General features: G+C 45.8%; 1 protein-coding gene across 1 annotated transcript in view; it reads left to right on the top strand.

Annotated features, from left to right (window-relative positions):
• The window catches only part of epha4l (eph receptor A4, like), a 145,438-nt gene that overhangs the window by 62,244 nt on the left and 62,652 nt on the right, over positions 1 to 20,542 (top strand). Inside the window, exons 4-5 of the mRNA XM_038815627.1 lie at positions 9,605 to 9,760; positions 17,278 to 17,613. Coding sequence (XP_038671555.1) covers positions 9,605 to 9,760; positions 17,278 to 17,613 — 492 coding nt within the window. The remainder of the gene's footprint in view (positions 1 to 9,604; positions 9,761 to 17,277; positions 17,614 to 20,542) is intronic.

Raw genomic sequence — 20,542 nt, 5'->3', positions numbered from 1 at the left:
TCTAATAGTGGGCTATGATTGACAGCTGTCACAAAACAGCTGCAGCCTTGATTCATTCATCTCCCTTCGTGGATGAGTGACTCTATAAGTGGTGAAACCCCAATGTTTATCGTGAGATCTCACGAGGTGTTCCCAGTATAGCACTCGCGAAATTCAATGGCCTCAAAGCTTCACTGAGTCGGGCGTGACAAGGCCATTCTATTGCACCACCTGACTCTCTTTTTCTTTTTTTTCTTTTTTAAATTTAGAGTGCCCAATTCATTTATTTTCCAATTAAGGGATAATTTAGCATTTCCAATCCACCTACCCTGCATATCTTTTGGGTTGTGGGGCCGAAACCCACGAAAACACAGGGAGAATGTGAAAACTCCACACGGACAGTGACCCAGAGCTGGGATTGAACCTGGGGCCTCAGCGCCGGGAGGCAGCAGTGCTCTCTAACTCTCAAGTGCTTGCACACTGTCTTCTCTCTGAGATATGATTTAGCAAAATTGTAACCCAATCCGATAATGGCTTCCTATGGATTCTTTATTTCTCTGAGCCCATCTCCATGGCAATGTAAGTCACTTGGGCTTTGCATCTGGGTAGAAATGTTAATTTCACTACCTCCCTGCGACCAAGGAGACTAACTAACTATCCATTGTCTGCATAGCTGCTCTGGCCATTGTCTACAGGTATGAATATCTTGCGCTATTTTCCTAGTTAGACAACATGCCGTCATCATCTCATCTTGAACACTCAAGCCACCCAGGTTAGTTCCCAACAGAATTCAGAACAGGTCACATGACCCTTTTCATTCCTCCATTTTATCTTAAATTAAAGACCGAGTCGCAAAGCATAACAATCTTCTTCACCTCATATCTGTTCCATTAAATCTCTCCCAGAGTTTCCTCATTTTCCCTTTGCAATGATTGCTTACTGAATACCTTACCCCAACCTAAAGCTCTCAAGATTGTACTGTGATATTTTAGAAGACTGGAAGAGCACAGCTTCTGCAATACTGCACCTGCCATTTTCTATGATTATCCAAGTGATTAGATTGTCATCTAAGATTCATAACTCCGTGCCATGTGCAAATGAAATACTGCAGATGCTGGAAACCTGATATTAAAACAGAAAGTTCTGGAAAATCTCAGTAGGCGGCATCTTGTTGAAACCAAGAGTCCAACCTGCTGACTTGGGGATCCGGCAAGACACCAGAATTGCCTTTTTCTGGCAAAGCCCGCTGAACCACAAGCCAATCAGGCAATGGCAAGGCTTCCCCTGGAATCAAGACCCCAATCAGAGGCTGGCATCTCTTTTGCTCAGCAGCTCCAGTGGGGGTTTGTGGCAGGCTGCTGGTAGGACAGCCTCCAGTGTCCCAGGATCACAGAGCAACCCAGACCACAGGTAATTAATGTGGGGTTGCGGTGGGGGTTTTACATGGTGGGGGTCATGGGGGGAGGGTTGCAGCAGCATTAACAGCAAGGGCAGGGAGGTGGCTGTCAGTGGGTTTGGCGTCAGGCCCACCTGCCACTGGACTAATACCAGTGGTGGGGTGATGAGGCCCATAAGTGGTCAATAATTGAGGGCCTCAGTTGGCAGCAGGGCAGGATGGTCGACTATGGGCATTCCCACACACAACATAATTCTTGCAACAGTGGGGAGGCAGTGGGGGAGTTCAGTTATCCCACCAGCTCACCTAATTATATGCCCTTCCTGCCTCCAAGCATGCCACGAGAAGTCTCTGCCCAATATTTTGATTTCAATATGACACGTCTTAGGAACAGTAAGAGCTGGATTCAGAACGTTAACTTTCTTTCTCTACAGGTGCTGCTGGACATGCTGAGTTTTTCCAGCACTTTCTGTTTCGATTTCAGTTCTACATGGGGCGGGATTCTCCAATCCCCCAGCCAATATCTGACGTCGGCGTGAAAAGCGGCGCCAACCACTCCGGCATCAACGGTCCTCGATCATCCGGTATGCTCCCCTTCCTAGGGGGATAGATCGACGCCAGACTGGTCTCCGCAGCTCCAGCCGGCGCGAAACGGCAACCGTAGGTTGGCGCAAGCGCGTGGGTTCCCGTCTCCGGGCCGACCCCCGGGCAATATGGCGGAGCCCTACAGGGGCCCGGCGCGGGGTACATAGGCCCCCACAGAACCAGGCCGCCCGCCGATCAGTAGGCCCCGATCGCGGGCCAGGCCACCGTGGAGGCCCCCCCCCTCGGGGTCGGATCCTCCCGCCCCCCCACCAGGACAGCCCCGCAGACACACCTTTCAGGTCCCGCCATGTGGGATCATACGTAACTCACGCCGGTGGGACTCGGCCCGTTTCTCGCGCCCCCCCTCCCCCCCCGAGAGATTCTCCGACCCGACGTCGTTATCTGAAGTGGTGAAACAGCTGCTGCTGGGAAGGAACCCTGATTACTGTTTAGGTTTGGTGTTTGTTGCTCTAGGGATTCCAAGGTTGCATAATCAGTGATGTTACTACTGCTGTAGATTATTTGGTTAAGCGGTTGTCGCATTCATCTCATGAGAATTAGTATCAATCAGGGCAGCACGGTGGCCTAGTGGTTAGCACAACCGCCTCACGGCGCTGAGGTCCCAGGTTCGATCCCGGCTCTGGGCCACTGTCCGTGTGGAGTTTGCACATTCTCCCCGTGTCTGCGTGGGTTTCGCCCCCACAACCCAAAAATGTGCAGAGTAGGTGGATTTGCCATGCTAAATTGCCCCTTAATTGGAAAAAATAATTGGGTAATCTAAATTTAAAAAAAAGAATTAGTATCAATCTAATGAAAAATAAAATTCTTTTTCTTAAAGTTTCAAATTTATACTTCCTTATCTAAATTGAAAGGTTGTAAAAAGCAAATAGTAAGTTAAAAACCCCACCCAATATATTACAAAATAATTATCAACCAAACTCCTCGGCAGTCTTTTCAGGAAAGTACATTTTCCTTCGAATTAATTTGCCCAGTCAGTGCTTTACATGAGATTTAATGGTACATTCAATTTCTTTACTTTAATCTTTTTAAAACTGGTTTTGGCTGGTGTGCAAGTGCCCTATTTGGTAATGTTTTAAATTAAACAAATCAAAAAGGCCCTTGATTCAAGTTCTTGTCAATGCTGAGAAAACTGGGGCTGGATTCTCCCCTACCCGGCGTGGCGGAGGGTCCCGGCGTAGGGGAGTGGCGCCAACCACTCAGGGGTCGGGCCTCCCCAAAGGTGGGGAATTCTCCCACCTTTGAGGGCTAGCCCCGCGCCGGAGCGGTTGCCACCAGAAGACCGGCGCAAAAAACCGCCGCCCCCGGCAGCGGGGCTGGCCGAAAGGCTTTCTCCGGTCCGCGCATGCGCCGGCAGTGACGTCAGAGGCAGCTGGCCGCTGACGTCACTGCCGGCGCATGCGCGATGTGGGGTTCTCTTCCGCTTCCGCCATGGCGAAGGCCGTGGCAGCCGCGGAAGAAACTAGTGCAGCCAGGGCACTGGCCCGGACTCTGAGGGGGGGGCCCCGATCGCGGGCCAGGCCACCGTGGGGGCACCCCCTGGGGTTCGATCGCCCACCCAGGATCCCGGGGGCCTGCCCGCTGTTCCAGAGGTGGTTCAAACCTCGGCGGCGGGAAAGGCCTCCCAGTGGCGGGACTTCGGCCCATCCGGGCCGGAGAATCACCGCAGGGGCCTCTCCGATCGGAGTGGCGAGATTCCGCCGCCGCCACTTCCCAGGTGGCGGAGAATCTCTGCCACGGTGGGGGCGGGATTTTAGGCGCCCCCAGGCGATTCTCCGACCCTGCTGGGGGTCGGAGAATTTCGCCCATGAGCTGCAATACAGCTGGGTGGGGATAATCAACAAATCTTGATTGTTATTTAGTGACTAATACTGGACTAATTCTGATCAAAGTGGAATCCGTATTTGCTATAATAGCCTCTCAGATGAAGTAGCTCATCTTCATCCAAGGATGTGATTTACAAATTCTGATTGTCCACCTGTGGCACTCCTAGAATCACCGAGTTAGTGGGGCCGATTTTGCTGGAGGGAATATTGCATGCACCCGCCCTCCATTTGATAAAAAAGGCTGGGCACTGTTGTGTTCTTTGTTTTAATTCTTTCAGGATGGCGAAGGTTGAAGTGCAAACAAAGAGCAGCAAGCTGTGTTTAATAAATAAAGCTAATTTATTATAATGCACTGAATTAGATTCAAACATATTACTAAGGAATTAGCTAGGTGTCACCGTAGCACAGTGGTTAGCACTGTGGCTTCACAGCGCCAGGGTTCCAGGTTCGATTCCCGGCTTGGGTCACTGTCTGTGTGGAGTCTGCATGGGTTTCCCCCGGGTGTTCCGGTTTCCTCCCACAAGCCCCAAAAAAAGACGTGCTGTTAGGTAATTTGGGCATTCAGAATTCTCCCTTTGTGTACTGAACAGGTGCCAGAATGTGGTGACTAAGGGCTTTTCACAGTAACTTCATTGCAGTGTTAATGTAAGTCTACTTGTGACAATAAAGATTATTATTATATATTATTAAGTAAAGATTACACTACGCATCTACACTCTTAACTATACTATTAGTTCAACTATCTCAAAACGACTGTCTTCCACTCTATCTCCCAGAAATCAAGGAGGCGCTTGATATGTATATGGTTGCTCCATCTAGTGATTAGAGTAGCAACATTACATTACCCCCTATGTGCTTTACAATATCCACATTTTGTGACAGGCACAATTTAATCCAAAAATATCAGAGTCCGTTCTGGGTGGGATTAGCCGGGTCATTCCAGGTGCTTGTAGCGTTGGGAACGACCCGCTATCTAACAGCACTTAGTTGCTATTTCGGCCCCGGCGGAGATCGACCCCCCCACATCCCCTCGAGGCCGCACAGTGTCATTTCCTGCACTGAGCTTGCCAGAGTAGGAAGAGATCTCTCGAACACCACCCTCCCACCGCCCCAAAGCCCAAACTCACCTTTGAGGGAATCCTCGGGGACCCTCCTCACCCCATCTCACACGGCAGGGCCCGATCCCCGGCGTAAGCAAAATGCCAGCCTGGCGCCCTGGCAGTGTCAAGGTGCATGCTTTACAGTGCCAAGGTGCCCGGGTGGCACCAACAGTGCCAGGGTGCCAGCCTGCCCAGATACCAGCCATCCAGAGGTCTCTGTTCGCCTGGGAGATGCCCCCAAGTGCCATTCCGCCTAGTCCCTGTTTGAGGGGACCAGTGCTAAACGATTTCCTCCGTTTGGCCAATAGATGCCGGGGAGCTGTTCGATCCAGCGTATGCACTTTACTGTGCAAGATTGGGTCCGCCCAGTGTGGCCGGGATTTGATTCATGACATCTCATGAGATCTGGTTAGATCTCGCAAGGCGTAACGATCATTGTGGATCCCGGAAGAGGATCCTGGTAAATCACAACATGCTGTTAGTGGCCTGAGCAAGCAGAGAGTGGGACTTCCACCCCTCAATGGCCCTGCCTGTGTGAACCGTCACCCAGTCTAATCAATCAGCAGTTCTAGCAGTTCTGGCAGCTCCAGAATTCAGTAGTGAATGCTTCTGGGATTGCAGGTAGTCCCATGTTGAAGAGAGCAATGGATCCTGAAGGACCTTGACCCAGGTAAGTCCTGGGGCGGAATCTTCCCATCTGGGACTAAACCCGTTGGTTGGGGTGAGTATGAGGGGTGGTTTCATGCTGCAAAGGGTACCATGTAAACACCCCAACTCTTCTGGCTAGACCTCATAATTATGCAATTGGGTGTTCTGTGCCTTATTTTGTGGTGGGGCTGACCTGATGATGCTTAGCCTGTCATCCTACCTGGGTGCCATATTGAGAATGTGCCCAACGCCACCGACCCACTGTTGAAGAAAGAAGGTTGACCTGAAAAGGAAGTTAGGTCTCCTGGAACACTCTGAGACCACATTGTCCGAAGGGTGTTTTGTGCCGGCAGTGTTTCCCACTGGCACCGCAGAGAACCTCATTAGCGAGATGCAAACAAATTTAACGCCGCCCTCCAGCGGGTTTCTCAATCCACAATGGCGGGCACCAGTGGATGATCTGCAAATGCACGCTGATCTAAAAGTGATTTTTGGGCCTCCCGCAGAATTCTCACTCCTCTTCCTGCCATTGAATCTGCCAAGGGGAGTTTGGGAGACCTGCCCCTGTATTTTCCCATGTAATCCTTACAATGCAGAAGGAGGCCATTAGGCCCATCAAGTCGCACCAGCCCTCCGAAAGAGCACCCTGCCTAGGCCCACTCCCCCGCCCTAACCCCGCATTGACTGTTGTTCTCAGTCAATCTACCTAACCTGCACATCTTTGGACTATGGGAGGCCCAACTGAGGCTTTCGCGTGGCTTGTTCGCCCTGCAACCTGGATACCCGCTTCAAGGGGTCACCTTCTACGGCGAATGGAGTGGGCCAGAAAATCCACCCTTGAAGGTGTGGTTGAGGCAGGTTGAAAGGGAATTCGACGATTATCTGAACAAGAATAGGTAGGACTATGGCAAGAAGGCACGAGAAAGGCACAACGTCAATTGCACATTCAGAAAACTGGCGCAGATACGATGGGCTGAATGGTCTTCTTTGCACTGAACCAATTGTGGGATTCCACCCAGCTACGGAGAGTGGCATCACAAAGAGTCTGGCCCTGTTTCTTCAGTGGGTTACTGCCAGTTTCTATTCAAACACCAAACCAGTGCACTTTTCTAATTATCATTAAAATACAGATAGAGCAGATATCTCCCTAATAAACATTTAGATTAGAATTTGTATTTCTCTCAGTATAAGCACATTTCACATGGAAAATACTGGAAATGCACTGCAAGTCAGCCAACAGGTGTGCGCGGTTCTGATGAAAGATTACACTGAAAAATATTTTTTTCTCTTCACGGATGCTGACTGATCTGCTCTGTACTCCTAACATTTTTTATTTCAGACTGCAGCGTTTGCAGTTTGTTTTCTTGTTTTATTTTCTATTTATTAAGGAAATATTTAAGGTTAGAAATTGGCAAATTAGAACAACTACCTTTTTGTTCAATTGCATATACTCTTGCCTTTTAGATTAAACTTGCTAACAATCTCGGGCGCGATTTACCGGCTGCGCCCTGCCGGAATCGGGAAGGGATGCGGCTGGTAGATCTCCGGGGAGGCCTCTCCCAGGATTCCCGATGGTCATTTTGCCTCGCGAGATCCAACGAGATCCTGTGAGACATTACGCTCTGGTTCAATTTATAGATTCATAGAATTTACAGCGCAGAACAAGGCAATTTGGCCAATCAAGTCTGCACCGGCATTTGGAAAGAGCACCCCACTTATGAAAAATATGAAAACCGCTTATTGTCACGAGTAGGCTTCAATGAAGTTACTGTGAAAAGCCCCTAGATTCCAGCGCTTGGAATCGAACCGTGCTGCTGGCCTGCTAGGTAAGCCAGCGATTTAGCCTAGTGAGCTAAACAAGCCCACACCCCCACCCTATCCCCACAACGCAGTAACCCATCTAACCCTTTTTTTGGAAACTAAGGGCAATTTATCATGGCCACTCCACCTAACCTGCACATCTTTGGATTGTGGGAGGAATCTGGAGCACCCTGTGGAAACCCACGCAGACACCGGGAGAACGTCCGCATAGACAGTGACCCAAGCCGGGAATTGAACCTGGGACACTGGAGCTGTGAAGCAACTGTGCTAACCACTGTGCTACCGTGCTGCCCGGCCACAATGGCAGCATCCAGACTTGCAAAGTTAAATGAGATTAAAATCCGCACCAGACAGAACCAGCTCCCGGGATCTATCGGCCTCCCAGAGGAGACCCCAGCCAAGCGCCATTCAGCACTGGTTCGCACAAATGGGGACAAGGCACAACAGCACTTGATTGGGGGGCGTCTCCCAAGAAATCGGAGGCCCCCGGCTGGCTAGTATCTGGGCCAGGTGGAACCCTGGCACTGCTGATGCCATCCCCGGCAGTGCCGCCTGGGCACCCTGGCAATGCCATCTAAGTGCCAGCCTGGCACTGCCAGAGTATCCAGATGGCACTGCCAGGTTGGCAGGGACACTGCCAGGGTGCCAGGATGGCAGTGCAATGGTGCTGAGGTGGCATCAGTCCTGCCCTGGGAATCGGGACCGGGGGTGTCCTTCACGTGTGAGATGGGGTGCGGAGGGAGGGACTCGAGGACCCCCCCGACAGGCAAGGTGGGCCATTGGGGGAGTCCGGGGTCACATCGGGGGGATCAAGAGATCGGAGCACCCTTTGAAAATGGCAGCCCGATCTCTTCCTGTAACGAGAAACTCCGCCCGTCGGAAATTCCACTAAATGTGGCTTCGGGGGTGGGAGGTAAGGGGGGAGAGGGGGATGTGTGGGGGGATCCCTGCCAGGGCCTGAAAACACAACAGAATGCCTTTAGATAGCTGGGTCAAATGACCTCTCGAATTCCTCCAAGAATGGACTCTTTTTTTGGTTAGATCATGCCCCAAGACTAATGAAAAAAGCTTATGAAGTTTGCATTTAGTTTGTCTCATCAGTGTAGTTTAGCAGTAGGATGCAATACTTTATTTTTAAATTTTAGAGTACCCAATTACTTTCTTTCCAATTAAGGGGCAATTTAGCATGGCCAATCCACCTAACCTGCACATCTTTTGGGTTGTGGGGATGCAAACTCCACATGGACAGTGACCCAGGGCCGGGATTCGAACCCGGGTCCTTAGCGCCGCGGTCCCAGTGCTAACCACTGTGCCCCATGCCGCCCTAGGGTGCAATACTTGATGTATATTTAAGATGTTTCACAGGAGGTTTTACTATATCAGTTTCCACTTCTGCATTATTTTTTTGAAAATTAACCAAATGAGGAATGTATGAGCAACAATAGTGTTTCCATACATCTGTTAAAATCAGTGCATTGGAATGCTCAATGCTAACGGGACAATGTGCTTCACACTCTCCATTTGTTTAATCTGACAGCCTTCCTTGCCCACTTGAGCTGTATTATTTGTTTTTGGGATTTCTTAGGTTAGCCTTCTTTGATGTGGAGGGAAGGCTTTGACCTTTATACTTTGTACTTTTCTGTGATTCTTCATTTTTTTTCAACACAATCCTGGAGCTGCTGAACTATAGCCAAAAGCATCTTGCAACCTTATGTAACAATGCTGGTCCCATAAATCTTAGTCACTTCAGTTATGGATTTGAAACCAGGCCCAGGCTAGATTGATTGATAGTTGTGGTTAATCAGTTTTTTGTGCAGTCGGAAGAAGTTTATTGTACCAATTAAAACTCTGGATAATTTTGTAACCAGCAGGAAGGATAAGTAACAAGAGGAGATGAGTTTATAACTTTCAGGCGACATAAATGTTTTAAATCCCTCTTGTCGCTTTTGTTCAAATCTCTGCCTGTTTAAAGTTAAAGAAACATAGCCTAGTGATGACAAAATAAAGACATTCTGACCAGAAGAACTATTAAATCTGAGACACAAAAACTGATGGCATGTAAATGTTTTGGAATCCATCCCTTTACTCCTCTGGTTATTTACATTAACACTACATTTCTCTTCCATTAAAAGTCAAGTGTTATCCCACTTTGGAGACTTCAAAAATATTACCAGAAGGTTCTGCATAAAGCTATATAAATAACGTGGTGACACTTCCATTCTTTCTTCCAGCTTGTAAAATTGGATACTACAAGGCCTTGTCGACAGATTCAAGCTGCTCAAAATGTCCACCGCACAGCTCTTCCACCCAGGAAGCTTTGACATACTGCATCTGTGAAAGGGGTTACTTCAGAGCTGAAAATGATCCCTTGTCCATGCCTTGTACAAGTGAGTCTCATTTTCATTTTACGTTTGGTCTCAATTGTTTTTCGAAGTGTAATTAGGTCCCTTATTCTGCCTGTGATTCCAACAATGAAGCAATTTTAATATCAAAAATGTGCTGTGGTGCATTAAAGATCTAAAAAAAATGAATGAACAGTTGTGCTTTCATGGAATTTAAATCTGAACGGATTTTCATCTTTTGTCAACAAAGGGGATTGCTGGCATATTTAATTAAATTTTGCACTTAAAAGAGGACAGAGCACGTATTAGTTTGAAATGAGCTGTCAACAGTGGATATTTAGGTGTTGGTAGAGTAATAGGGTGTATACAAAGTAAACTGCATTGTGTTTAATTACACATTTAATTCAAAAAGAGGCAAGTGGGGGAAACAGACGCTGAGCAGTAGTGGTAGAAAAAGAACCACAGGGGATGGCCAAGAGCAATGATGAAAGAGGTTCTTTCAGGAGACCTTTGAAAGTGGGAACGAACTATGAAGAGAAAAAAGCTTCAGAGTTCAAGGTCACGGTGGTTAACAATTCTTCTGGCTTTCATGACTGGTTGATTGAGCTGCACACTGCATACACTATGATGCATTTTCAAAGATCGTCCCTATTGGGATCTCTGTTGTGTTCATGCCCAAAGTACCGGTCGCACTTGGCACACAAGAGTGGAGTGAGGGAATGGGGAAAGACATCAGTAATCCAGAGCTGGAAGAGTCAAGGACCCATGCTGAGATATGTAGGAAGGTGATGATGAACTCTGTTAGGAGAAGACACAGACAGGGTTAAGTCTGTAAATTGGATTATTTAGCCATAATGTATGATCGATGGACCTGCTGTCCCTTTTGATGGAATTTTTAGCTATTGGATACCCCAAGAACAGTAATGAGAGAAGCTGTTTTCAGTACTACCCAAGATAGAGGTGCTAACATGGACCCTGGAAACTGTCTGATGGATGATTCAGTGTCGATAGACTTTTTGTACCTATGGGACTATATATTTAAAACTAAAATCAATTTGATTTAATTGAAAATGACTTGGGGATTAATCCTGAAATGAAGATTTTCCAATTCACTAAAGCATTGTCAGAATGATGTTAAAGTAACCTGAGTTTTATAGAACATCAGATTGCTTCATTCATCTCATTGGATGGGTATTAGATCTAAAAATGAACAATAATTTGCACAATAATTAAATGTAATCATCAGTGACTTTGACAAGAAAAGGAAATGCCAACATGATTATCATATTGCAATAGAGTGGGGAGCAGCACGGTGGCGCAGTGGTTAGCATTGCTGCCTCATGGCGCCGAGGTCCCAGGTTCAATCCTGGTTCTGGGTCACAGAGTTTGTCAAGTTTGCACATTCTCCCCATGTTTGCGTGCGTTACACCCCCACAACCCAAAAGATGTGCAGGGTAGGTGGATTGGACGTGCTAAATTGCCCCTTAATTGGAAAAAATGTATTGAGTACTCTAAATTTATAAAAAAAAAATTAAAAAAATATTGCAATAAAGTGGAATTAGTATCGTTTGATATGTGTTTCTAATACTAAATAGTAGACTATAGAATGCAATGCTATGTTTTAATTATACTTTCAACTCAGAAAACAAATCACATTCATTGGTTCAATATCCATGATTCGTCACACATGTTTAGAATTTGCATATGTTCCTTAATCTGACACCTGCAGATACAACTTTCTCAACAGTTAACTTTTTTATAGATAAATTGTTAATTTTTCAATTATGGAATTGAATTGTGGGAACCTTTACACAAAGGAGCAAGGGCTGAATCCTCCACCCCGCCACGCCACATTTCTACCCCGACCTGCCGGCAAGATTCTCCGTTATGCCGGCCGGTCGATGGGGCAGCCCCACGCCGTCGGGAAATCCCCGGGCGCCGGCAAAACGGAGAATCACACCGGCGGAGAATCCTGCCCCTGCGTTTTAGAAACCACATTGTATGTACCTGCGATTTCTTGACCTATACACATTTGAAAAATGGGACCTTGATAAAGAACCATGTGCAGCTAATGTTGGTGCAGAGACAAATTCTGTAGAAGTATCTTACACCTTTAATGTTGCAGATTTTACAGTCCAATGTTTTTAAAGGAACAATTTTCAGAAAAGTCTTTAATCTAATCAAAATGTTTTGCTAAAAGCATTAATTACTGATCAGCTCCAGATTATGCCGCTAAAATCTTTCCAGTATTTACTTAAGATTGTTTTTCTTGATGTGGAAACACTGAGAGAAAATATTGACAGGCTGTTCAACTGCACCTGAGACCAGCATCGATCAATGAGGACAGGTGTAATGGGTAAATGGGTAGATGGGTAAACCTCATATGGGACAAACTACAAAGATTTGAATTGGCTAACGTTTGTGGAGGTAAGAGATTGGAAGGCTAGCCCAGAGAGCTTTGGAGAAATAGAAGAGTCTGTAGGTGATAAAGGGATGAATGTGTGTTACCGCAGAGGTGTAAAAAGATGACTACAGTATTATGAAGCTGGAATTAGTCAGCCTTTGTGAAGGAGAAGATGCGTTAAAACCCTTGGGTTTTGTAAAGATGAAAGATGGGTTTTGCAAAGTGTTGGATAGATGGTATGCCCAATCCTTTAGCCTAAATCACAGCAGGTATTTCCAAAATAATAAATTATAATAATCTGTATCAGTGTCACTGCAATGAAGTTACTGTAAAAGTCCCCTAGTCGCCACACTCCAGCTCATGTTTGGGTACACAGGGGGAGAATTCAGAATGTCCAATTGACCTAACAAGCGTATCTTTCAGGACTTGTGGGAGGAAATCGGAGCACCCAGAGGAAACCCACACAGACACGTGGAGAATGTGCAGACTCCACACAGACAGTGACCTAAGCCGGGAATCGAACCCGGGTCTCTTGTGCTGTGAAGCAACAGTGCTAACCACTGTGCTACCGTGCCACCCCATATTTTCCACACAATTATCTGACATGGTACAAAGGACAATTGCCTTTTCGAAATGCTTTCTTTTGGCTGCCTCGGGCTTTCTAGCAAATTATAGATTTAATTTCACTGATTTTTAACTGGTTTTCTAACAATTCTCCCCCCCCTTAAACTTTGCTTTCTTGGAAGACCATTCCTGAATGCTGTCTGTTAATGGGGAGTTTATTGTTTGCAATCTTGCTTGTGCCCTTTTGTACTTTCGATTATATTTTCTATCATCACTGACCTTTCTCTCAGGCACTTGTGCCCTGCCCTCTGGAACACACTCCTTCAACTTTGTGTAATAATTCCACTGTAAGATTGTTCAAAATGGTGATATGTTTGGTAAAAGAGTCAAAACAAGTGACATGCTGAAAGCCAGTTGTGTTGTTGCTAAGTCGGCAACAGGATCTTATTCAGAAAATGTTTGTTAACAGACGTTCAGTGAGAAATTTATTACCCTTTTCCAGCCTGAAATTGGAAAGAAGCATTAAATGTAAATCTGTTTCTCATGTTGAATGATAAATGGTGCAGAATGCCAAAGAAACTTTTGCTAACAGGTAATGTAATCTGAGCACCACCATTTGAATAAACTGGCCTCCAGCAAACTAAACACTTTCCATATCTGTTGAAAGAAATCTAGTAATGCTGGTGTTATGTGGATCTGTCAGGAAAGAAGCAAAAACAATACAGTGATCCTTTAAGAATATTAAAATAACTTATTTCTCTTGTTTACCATCCTTCATTTCCACAGAAATATGCCTTTCTGCTTTAATGAGTTGACAATATTTATCAGTTGATTTTACAAGCCATATCAGCTCATGGTCAAAAAATGGAGGGTATCAGCTGGAAATGATGAAATTAAAGAGATTCTGAGATCATTCATAAAATCCCTTCCAAAACTTGAGATGTAGGCTTTTGAAGACCAGTTTTGAAATCCATATGAATAAGGAGACTTTCTTCTTAATTGAAATTTTTCTCATCTCCTTTGCGTAATATACTTGCAATATGCTCCAGTGATGGAACGTTTTTCTCCTCTACACCAAATAGCTTCCACAGATAAAGCATGGAGCAGATGTAAAACAGTAGAATTTGCATAATGTTATTACTTTCTTCCTTTTGTTTACATCCCACATCATTCACACACAACATTTTCCATTACTTTACAAAAGGCTGTGACTCAGTCGAGGTATTGTTCCTCAGGCATCCCTCTGGTGTCTTGACCAAGATTGGCCCTTCTTCATATTTGAGCCTGGGAAATTGAGTGGTGGTAGACTGTTTGGTCGTGAGACCATTCATGGACCCTGTCATCACTAAATTTCTGTATGCATACTTCAGCATGGAAACCACAATACTTCAGTAAGGACGAGTCAGTGGCTCAGGAGGTGAGGGTGGTGTGGAGTGGGGTTTGAGGCACGGAGGGGTAGAAGAGAGAACCAAGGGAGGACAGAAGGTGTGGCCAAGGGTATGGAGGAGTAAAGTGGGAGGGACCTGGTGTCCTAGATGTGGTGAGTGTCGGGGTGGTGCATGGGAACAGCCAGTCAAGGTAAGAAAATGAGGGGCCAAAAGATGGTGTTAGTATTGTCTTTGTGTGCTCTTTTCAGGGTGTTGGCTGGCAGGGTCCATGCTGGGATTTGAGTTTGCCTGTCACATTTCAATTATCCCCATTTAGAGTGCTCAGACAATCTCTGTTACAATGCATAGAAATGAGGGCCGACTGAGTCTGCATGTTCGACCATGTCCCACAGAGTGGCAAGTACAACATTGGATACTGACATGAACATTCACTAAAGATTGAACAGGAAAGATACAACATTGTTTCTTCCACAATAAAGAAAATGTCCCAACTCTCCTGTAACCATTAATACGTGCCAACCATGAGGCCTTCCAGTTAAATTTGGCTCTCTAACTAAGCTAGTCGCAACAAATAATGATGATGCACACACGAATAAAGTGAAACCAGTGTAATCTTGAAAAATACCCTTTGTGCTTTCAAGCCTGATAGCAGGGCAGGAAGGTTTGGGCCATGATGCAGAGCATCCTTGTTTGACCAGAAAGCATAAGGTCATAAGATGCAGGAGCAGAATTAGGCCACTCGGCCCATCGGATCTATTCTGGCTTTCGATCATGGCTGATTTGTTCCTCATCCCCATTCTCCTGCCTTTTCCCCATAACCCCTGATCCCCTTATTAATTATTATTAATAGCTGCTGGGTTTTCAACCGACAGCGGGTTTCATTACTGAAAAGCTCCCTATGCCGCAGAGCTGCACATCTACGCTGCTGATGCTTCCAATTCTAATTGTAATCGCATGAGAAATTGGACAGAGCAAGAGAGTAGAAGTACTTCCACTTTCAATTTTTGCTGTCTGCCACTGACATAATTCTGCCCAATAGCGGCTGAATCTTGAACTCAATTTAGTGTGTGCCTGAGTATATACCAATTAAATTAGCTGCTATTTTCCAACTGTGACTACTTTTCAGAAATACTCAACTGGCTATATTGAGCCTTGTGTTATCCTGAAGTTGTGTAAGGCACTATATAAATGCACGTTCTTGCTTTCCATTAACCATCAGGGAGCCATATTCAATCTTATTTTTACAGATTGTTGCACTGCATTGAATTTGGATTGATTCCTGGTAGATGTTATCTTTCCAAATAGTAATCCTATTCACTCAATGTAAATCAGCAGGCTTTATTTCAACGTTGTGCTGTTTTTACAGGACTGGGTTAATACATTTTTTGTTAAATTCATGTTTGGATATTTTAATCTAGCCAGTAATCCATTGAGAATAAGCACAAAGCATTAACTAGTGTAATCAAAATAGTGCGTAGAAGGAAGTAAACCCTCACGATGGCAGGAGTCATCCTTGCTCTGTTTTATTATTTAATGTTTGTTATTATCCTGTAACAAGTTCTGGAAGTACTCGTGAAATATACAGTACTTGTTAAAACATTTCCTTCTAAAATCATTCCATTTTAATTATCTTTAATTTTTCCCCTCAATGAAGATCAATACCAGTAGTAAAAACACACAATGCCACCGATCTTTGCTCTTTGAACCCAGTTCCTAACAAACTCAGGACCAAGTGCAAAGCCAAGGAATTCGAACACACAAGCTGCATGTTACCAGCATCGATTTCCTTTGGTGAAAAAAGAATTATATGGGTACTGTCTGCAAGGATATGTTTTTACAGTGAGGCTTGTACATGTTTATTGGAACAAAATGTAATTATAGTACAGTGGAGCATTAACCCCATGTCACTAAAAGTAGTCCAAGAGGTTCTTACAGAGGTTTTTTTTAAATCTTACGTTACACATTGCATTAATTCATTTCATTTCAAAATAAATGTTCAGCATTAACTGCATAGTCCCATTTCAAAGTCTGCTAACGAGATTTGGTAATGGTGTTTCAAAGTTACATGGCATGCAAACTATGCTTTTCCAAGGGCTTAGCAAACAACCCCAAAAGACATTCTAGCAACATCAACATGGCCGCTTGACTTAAAATTAAACTATTTCTTGCGCAAGAACAGCAAAAAAAGGATTCAGTTGCTATTTATAAACTTAATTGAATTAATAATGGGGTGGTTGTAACTGTGCACAGCTCGCAGCTCTAGCTGGCTTAGAAATGGCTACCCCTTCAGTACAAGCTGGTGCACAATGCAACTTTTCCTTTTGCTGAGCTTCATGCTTCCACTTTGTTGTGTAACCATGTCTCTCTTCTTTAGTGTGCTGCTCCTCTGCTCTTGCAAGCAGCTGCTTCCCAGTTTTACGCCTCACTGGTTCCCTGTTTAGACTCTGTCGTGCCCTGTCCCACATAATAATTATTGACTTTTGCTTCCAAAAAGCTCTTATGCAGTGTGGGACATTTTCCCACGTGAACACAGAGCATTCTGTTGTGATGCAGTCTGAAAAGTCCAATCCACAAAATGAACCTCTAATAAACTAGAAATATTTCCTTCCAATCTTTCAACTACACATTTATCCCTCTGATTATTGTTCTGAAAGCGCGGTCCATGCTCTTGTGTATTGAGAACCTTAAAAGTGTTTTTGTTGCATACAATTCAGAGTGCAATGGAAAGGTTTACCAAGTGCAGTCAATTGTTGCATCTGAACAAAGATTGATTTGCAGTAATTTATGCTGTACTTTTGTCTAGGGTACGACAAAGATACACAAAACAGAAATAGTTAATTTTGACAGTGCTCTGTAAGACTGCACCAGTTTTGCTGATGTCACTGAAGCAGATTATATTCAGTATCTGTGAGCTTCATCTCGTGGCAGCTTTATGTTTTTACTTGCTTTTTTGCCCTTGGCCATTACATAAAGTATTAGAAATCCAAGATAACCAGGTTAATATGAATGAACTGGAAGGTAGTCCCTCAACCAAGATGATAAAACAAAAAGCTTCATGTCTATTGTGTTTCAAAATATTTGACAGTGATTTATTTTCAACAAATGCACTTAAGATGTCTTAAAAAGGATTAAGTGGATTGAATATTGTATCAAATTTTTCAAGCACAATGAAGTTGTCATTCACCAGATTTCTCCACTCTAACCAGGACCACCCTCTGCTCCGCTGAACCTGATTTCCAACATCAATGAGACATCTGTGATCCTGGAGTGGAGTCCTCCCCAGAACAACGGGGGCAGGCATGACGTTACCTACAATGTTATCTGCAAGAAATGCACCAATGATCTCAGCCGCTGCAATCCATGTGGGAGTGGGATTCATTTTGTTCCCCAGCAGACGGGCTTGAAAAACACCAAGGTCTCCATCACTGATCTTCAGGCGCACACCAATTACACCTTTGAGGTTTTTGCAGTAAATGGAGTCACAAACCTGAATCCTAACCATGACCGATCTGTCTTAGTCACTGTCACAACCAACCAGGCAGGTAAGAGTATGAAATTGCACAATAAGTCCTGCAATTATTGCTGTATCATTTGTCATTTTAAACATTATTGCTTTTGGGACCTTTTGAGAACTATCAGCAAGGGAACCTGCACTGCGTCAGAGGTTACCTTATGAATATTCAAAACTTAAATCAAATTATTTGTTTTTTAATTTTTTTATCAAGGTGAGGCTATTGGTATTGAGATACAGAATGCATCCCATTTCTGTACCCACTGGGCACTGTGTACTCAGAGGTCAGGTAGAGCACAGCCAGAGTAATGTAGAGTAATCCTCTTCCTCTACTGTTTCATTAATATCTGTCAGCTCGAACCTCAGAGGTGCATCTCCTTCTAGGCCATCTTTTCCCATTCCCTACACCAACCTTCCTGTGGTGTATCTTAATCGAAATTGCCAATCAGGAAGAGTTTTTGCCCTGTTAAGCTTATTAGCTGCCTGTATTCATTCCACATTGGCCAGTAACCAATGAAGACAGCTCAGTGTGAGCTGGATTTGAAGCGAGGTGAGAAGGGTAGTGGCAAACCCCTAGGTTCCTGGCGTGAGTACATTTTTAAAGTGATTTATTTGGGAATTCAGCAGAATTATGTTTGATCCTCGCACACAGTAAAAGGTCATGACCGACACAATGGGCGGGACTTTCCACCCCCCACACCACCGCATGCTTTGCTGCAGGCATTGAGATAGACCCTGCTATACGTGTCCAAAACCCAACCTCTGTTTTTTTGCACATTAAATTGTGCCCAAAATATGTAGTGAGCATGAAGTTCTCCTACTGTCCAAATGAATCATACTTGAATATCGCAATTATAGATTAAACTGTTGGAATTGGTTCCATACCGCACTTGAACAACGACCAGCACTGTGATGATATCCCCATCTGCTTATTTGTGAAATGCTTCAATTATTTTACATCCTCCATGTATTTCCTGCTATGGATAGAAAACAATTCAAAGCAAAGCAGTCATTTTAAATACTAGTTCTAAAGCATGTCCTTGGAGTGTGGCTTTTCATGCAAGCTCAGTAATGCAAGTATCAATTTTTATTTATTGTACACTGTCTAGACTGCTCCAGTTACTAGATGTGGTTTACCTCTTACAGAACACAGACAATAATTATTATTCAAAGCACAGATCATGTTAAAGAATACAGCTATGCATAAACAGATTGATTGGGCGGGATTCACCTCTACTGGTGGGGTGGGCCGTGCCGGCGCCGAGGAGTGGCGTTAACCACTGGCGGGGTTGGTGCCGTGCCAGCCAGTGCGGAAGGGCTTGGCGCCGTGTCAACCGACGCCGAAGGGCCTCCGCCGGCCAGCGCGAGTTGACGTATTCGCGGGAGTGCCAGCATGTGCTGGCGTCAACCCAGCGCATGCGCAGGGGGTTCTTCTCCACGCCGGCCACGGCGGAGGTTGACAGCAGCTGGCGCAGAGGGAAAGGACCATGGCACAGACCTGCCGCGGATCGGTGGGTCCCGATCACGGGCCAGGCTACCGTAAAGGCAGCCCCCGGGGCCTGATCCCCCTGCACCCCTCCGAGGACTCCGCAGAGCCAGGTCCCGCTGATACGTACCTGGTTTTATTTATGCTGGCAGGACCGGCCAAAAACGGGTGGCCACTCGGCCCATCATGGGGTGGATAATCGGCAGGGGCCACTGCCAACGGCCCCTGACCGGTGCGACGCGATTCCCGCCCCCGCAGATAAACCGGCGGCGGAGAATTCAGCAGCCGGTGTCGGAAGGGTGGGACGGGATTCACGCCGCCCCCCCCAGTGATTCTCCGACCTGGTGGGGGGTCGGGGAAGCCCGCCCATTATCTTTTTAAAGAGCCATGGTAGTAATTTTGTGGGGGCGGAGGAAGCAGCAGACAGTTGGATATTCCTGAAAGATTCTTTTCTAAGATGTCTTGGCATTAATTACTTCAGTGAAGTGAACATAACTTAGCAGGAAGATGCCCATCTGCCTCTCTGGCAATGATGTGAAGACTGCTTTAATCATTTGGCCGCCATCAGTAACGAGTTATGAGTAAAGTCAGCTGATAGTGAGCAACTACCCTGGAACCTTCCCTTTTTCTAAAATATGAGGAGAAAGATTTTGATCATGGCCTCGGTGTCTGAAGACTTTGAAAGCAAGCCTTTCAAAAATATAGTGATGTAGACATAGGGCGAGATCAAATGGTGACGCTGAGCCCGAAAAGCAGCGCGCTGTGGCTAAACGCGGCCGATAGAAGTCGGGGACGCCGCTCCAGATCTACACAGCTCGCAAAGCCTCGCGGGATTTAACGCGATGTTGCGAAACGTTGCGATGTGAATGCTTCCCATTGTAGGCGGGATCACCTTTTGTCAAATCTGCATATTAGAGCGAGGCAGCTAGTCTCACTGTAATATGCAGATTCCCGAGGCACCCGAGATGTTGGGATCTATCCTTTTTGCCTCGGAGACTGTGGGCAAGCGCTGCTCTGTACTGGTGTCCACGATTGAGGACCAGACAGAATGGCACTCGTGGGGTTCTCCCAGGTGATTGGAGGCCCCAGGTGTATGCCCTTTGGTCAGAGTGGTACCCTGGCACTGCTGGTGCCACCAAACCCCCTTTCAGTGGCAACCTGGCACTCTGGTGGTGCCAACCTGACATTGCTCAGGGGCACTGCCAGTGTACCAAGTTGTCACTTCCAGAGTGCCATGCTGGCATTTTTCATGTGGTGGCAATTGAGCTGGTACTGTCCTGCGCTGATGTGGGAGGGTGATTTGGGGGGGTGCTGGGGAGACCCCCTCATAGTGGGTTGGGCCTTGAAGGGGGTCTGGGGTCACGACAGTGGCTCAAGAGTTTGGGACGCCATGTAAAAATGGTGACCCGATCTTTCGCTACATGTTCTGGCATATGGAGCTCCTCAGTGCACAAAATGGGGCTATGTGTGCCCT

The sequence above is a fragment of the Scyliorhinus canicula genome, chromosome 13, assembly GCF_902713615.1.
Source record: "Scyliorhinus canicula chromosome 13, sScyCan1.1, whole genome shotgun sequence".
In the NCBI taxonomy this organism is placed as follows: Eukaryota; Metazoa; Chordata; class Chondrichthyes; order Carcharhiniformes; family Scyliorhinidae; genus Scyliorhinus; species Scyliorhinus canicula.
Note: the sequence above shows the minus strand (reverse complement) of the source record. Positions and strands in the feature narration are given on the sequence as shown.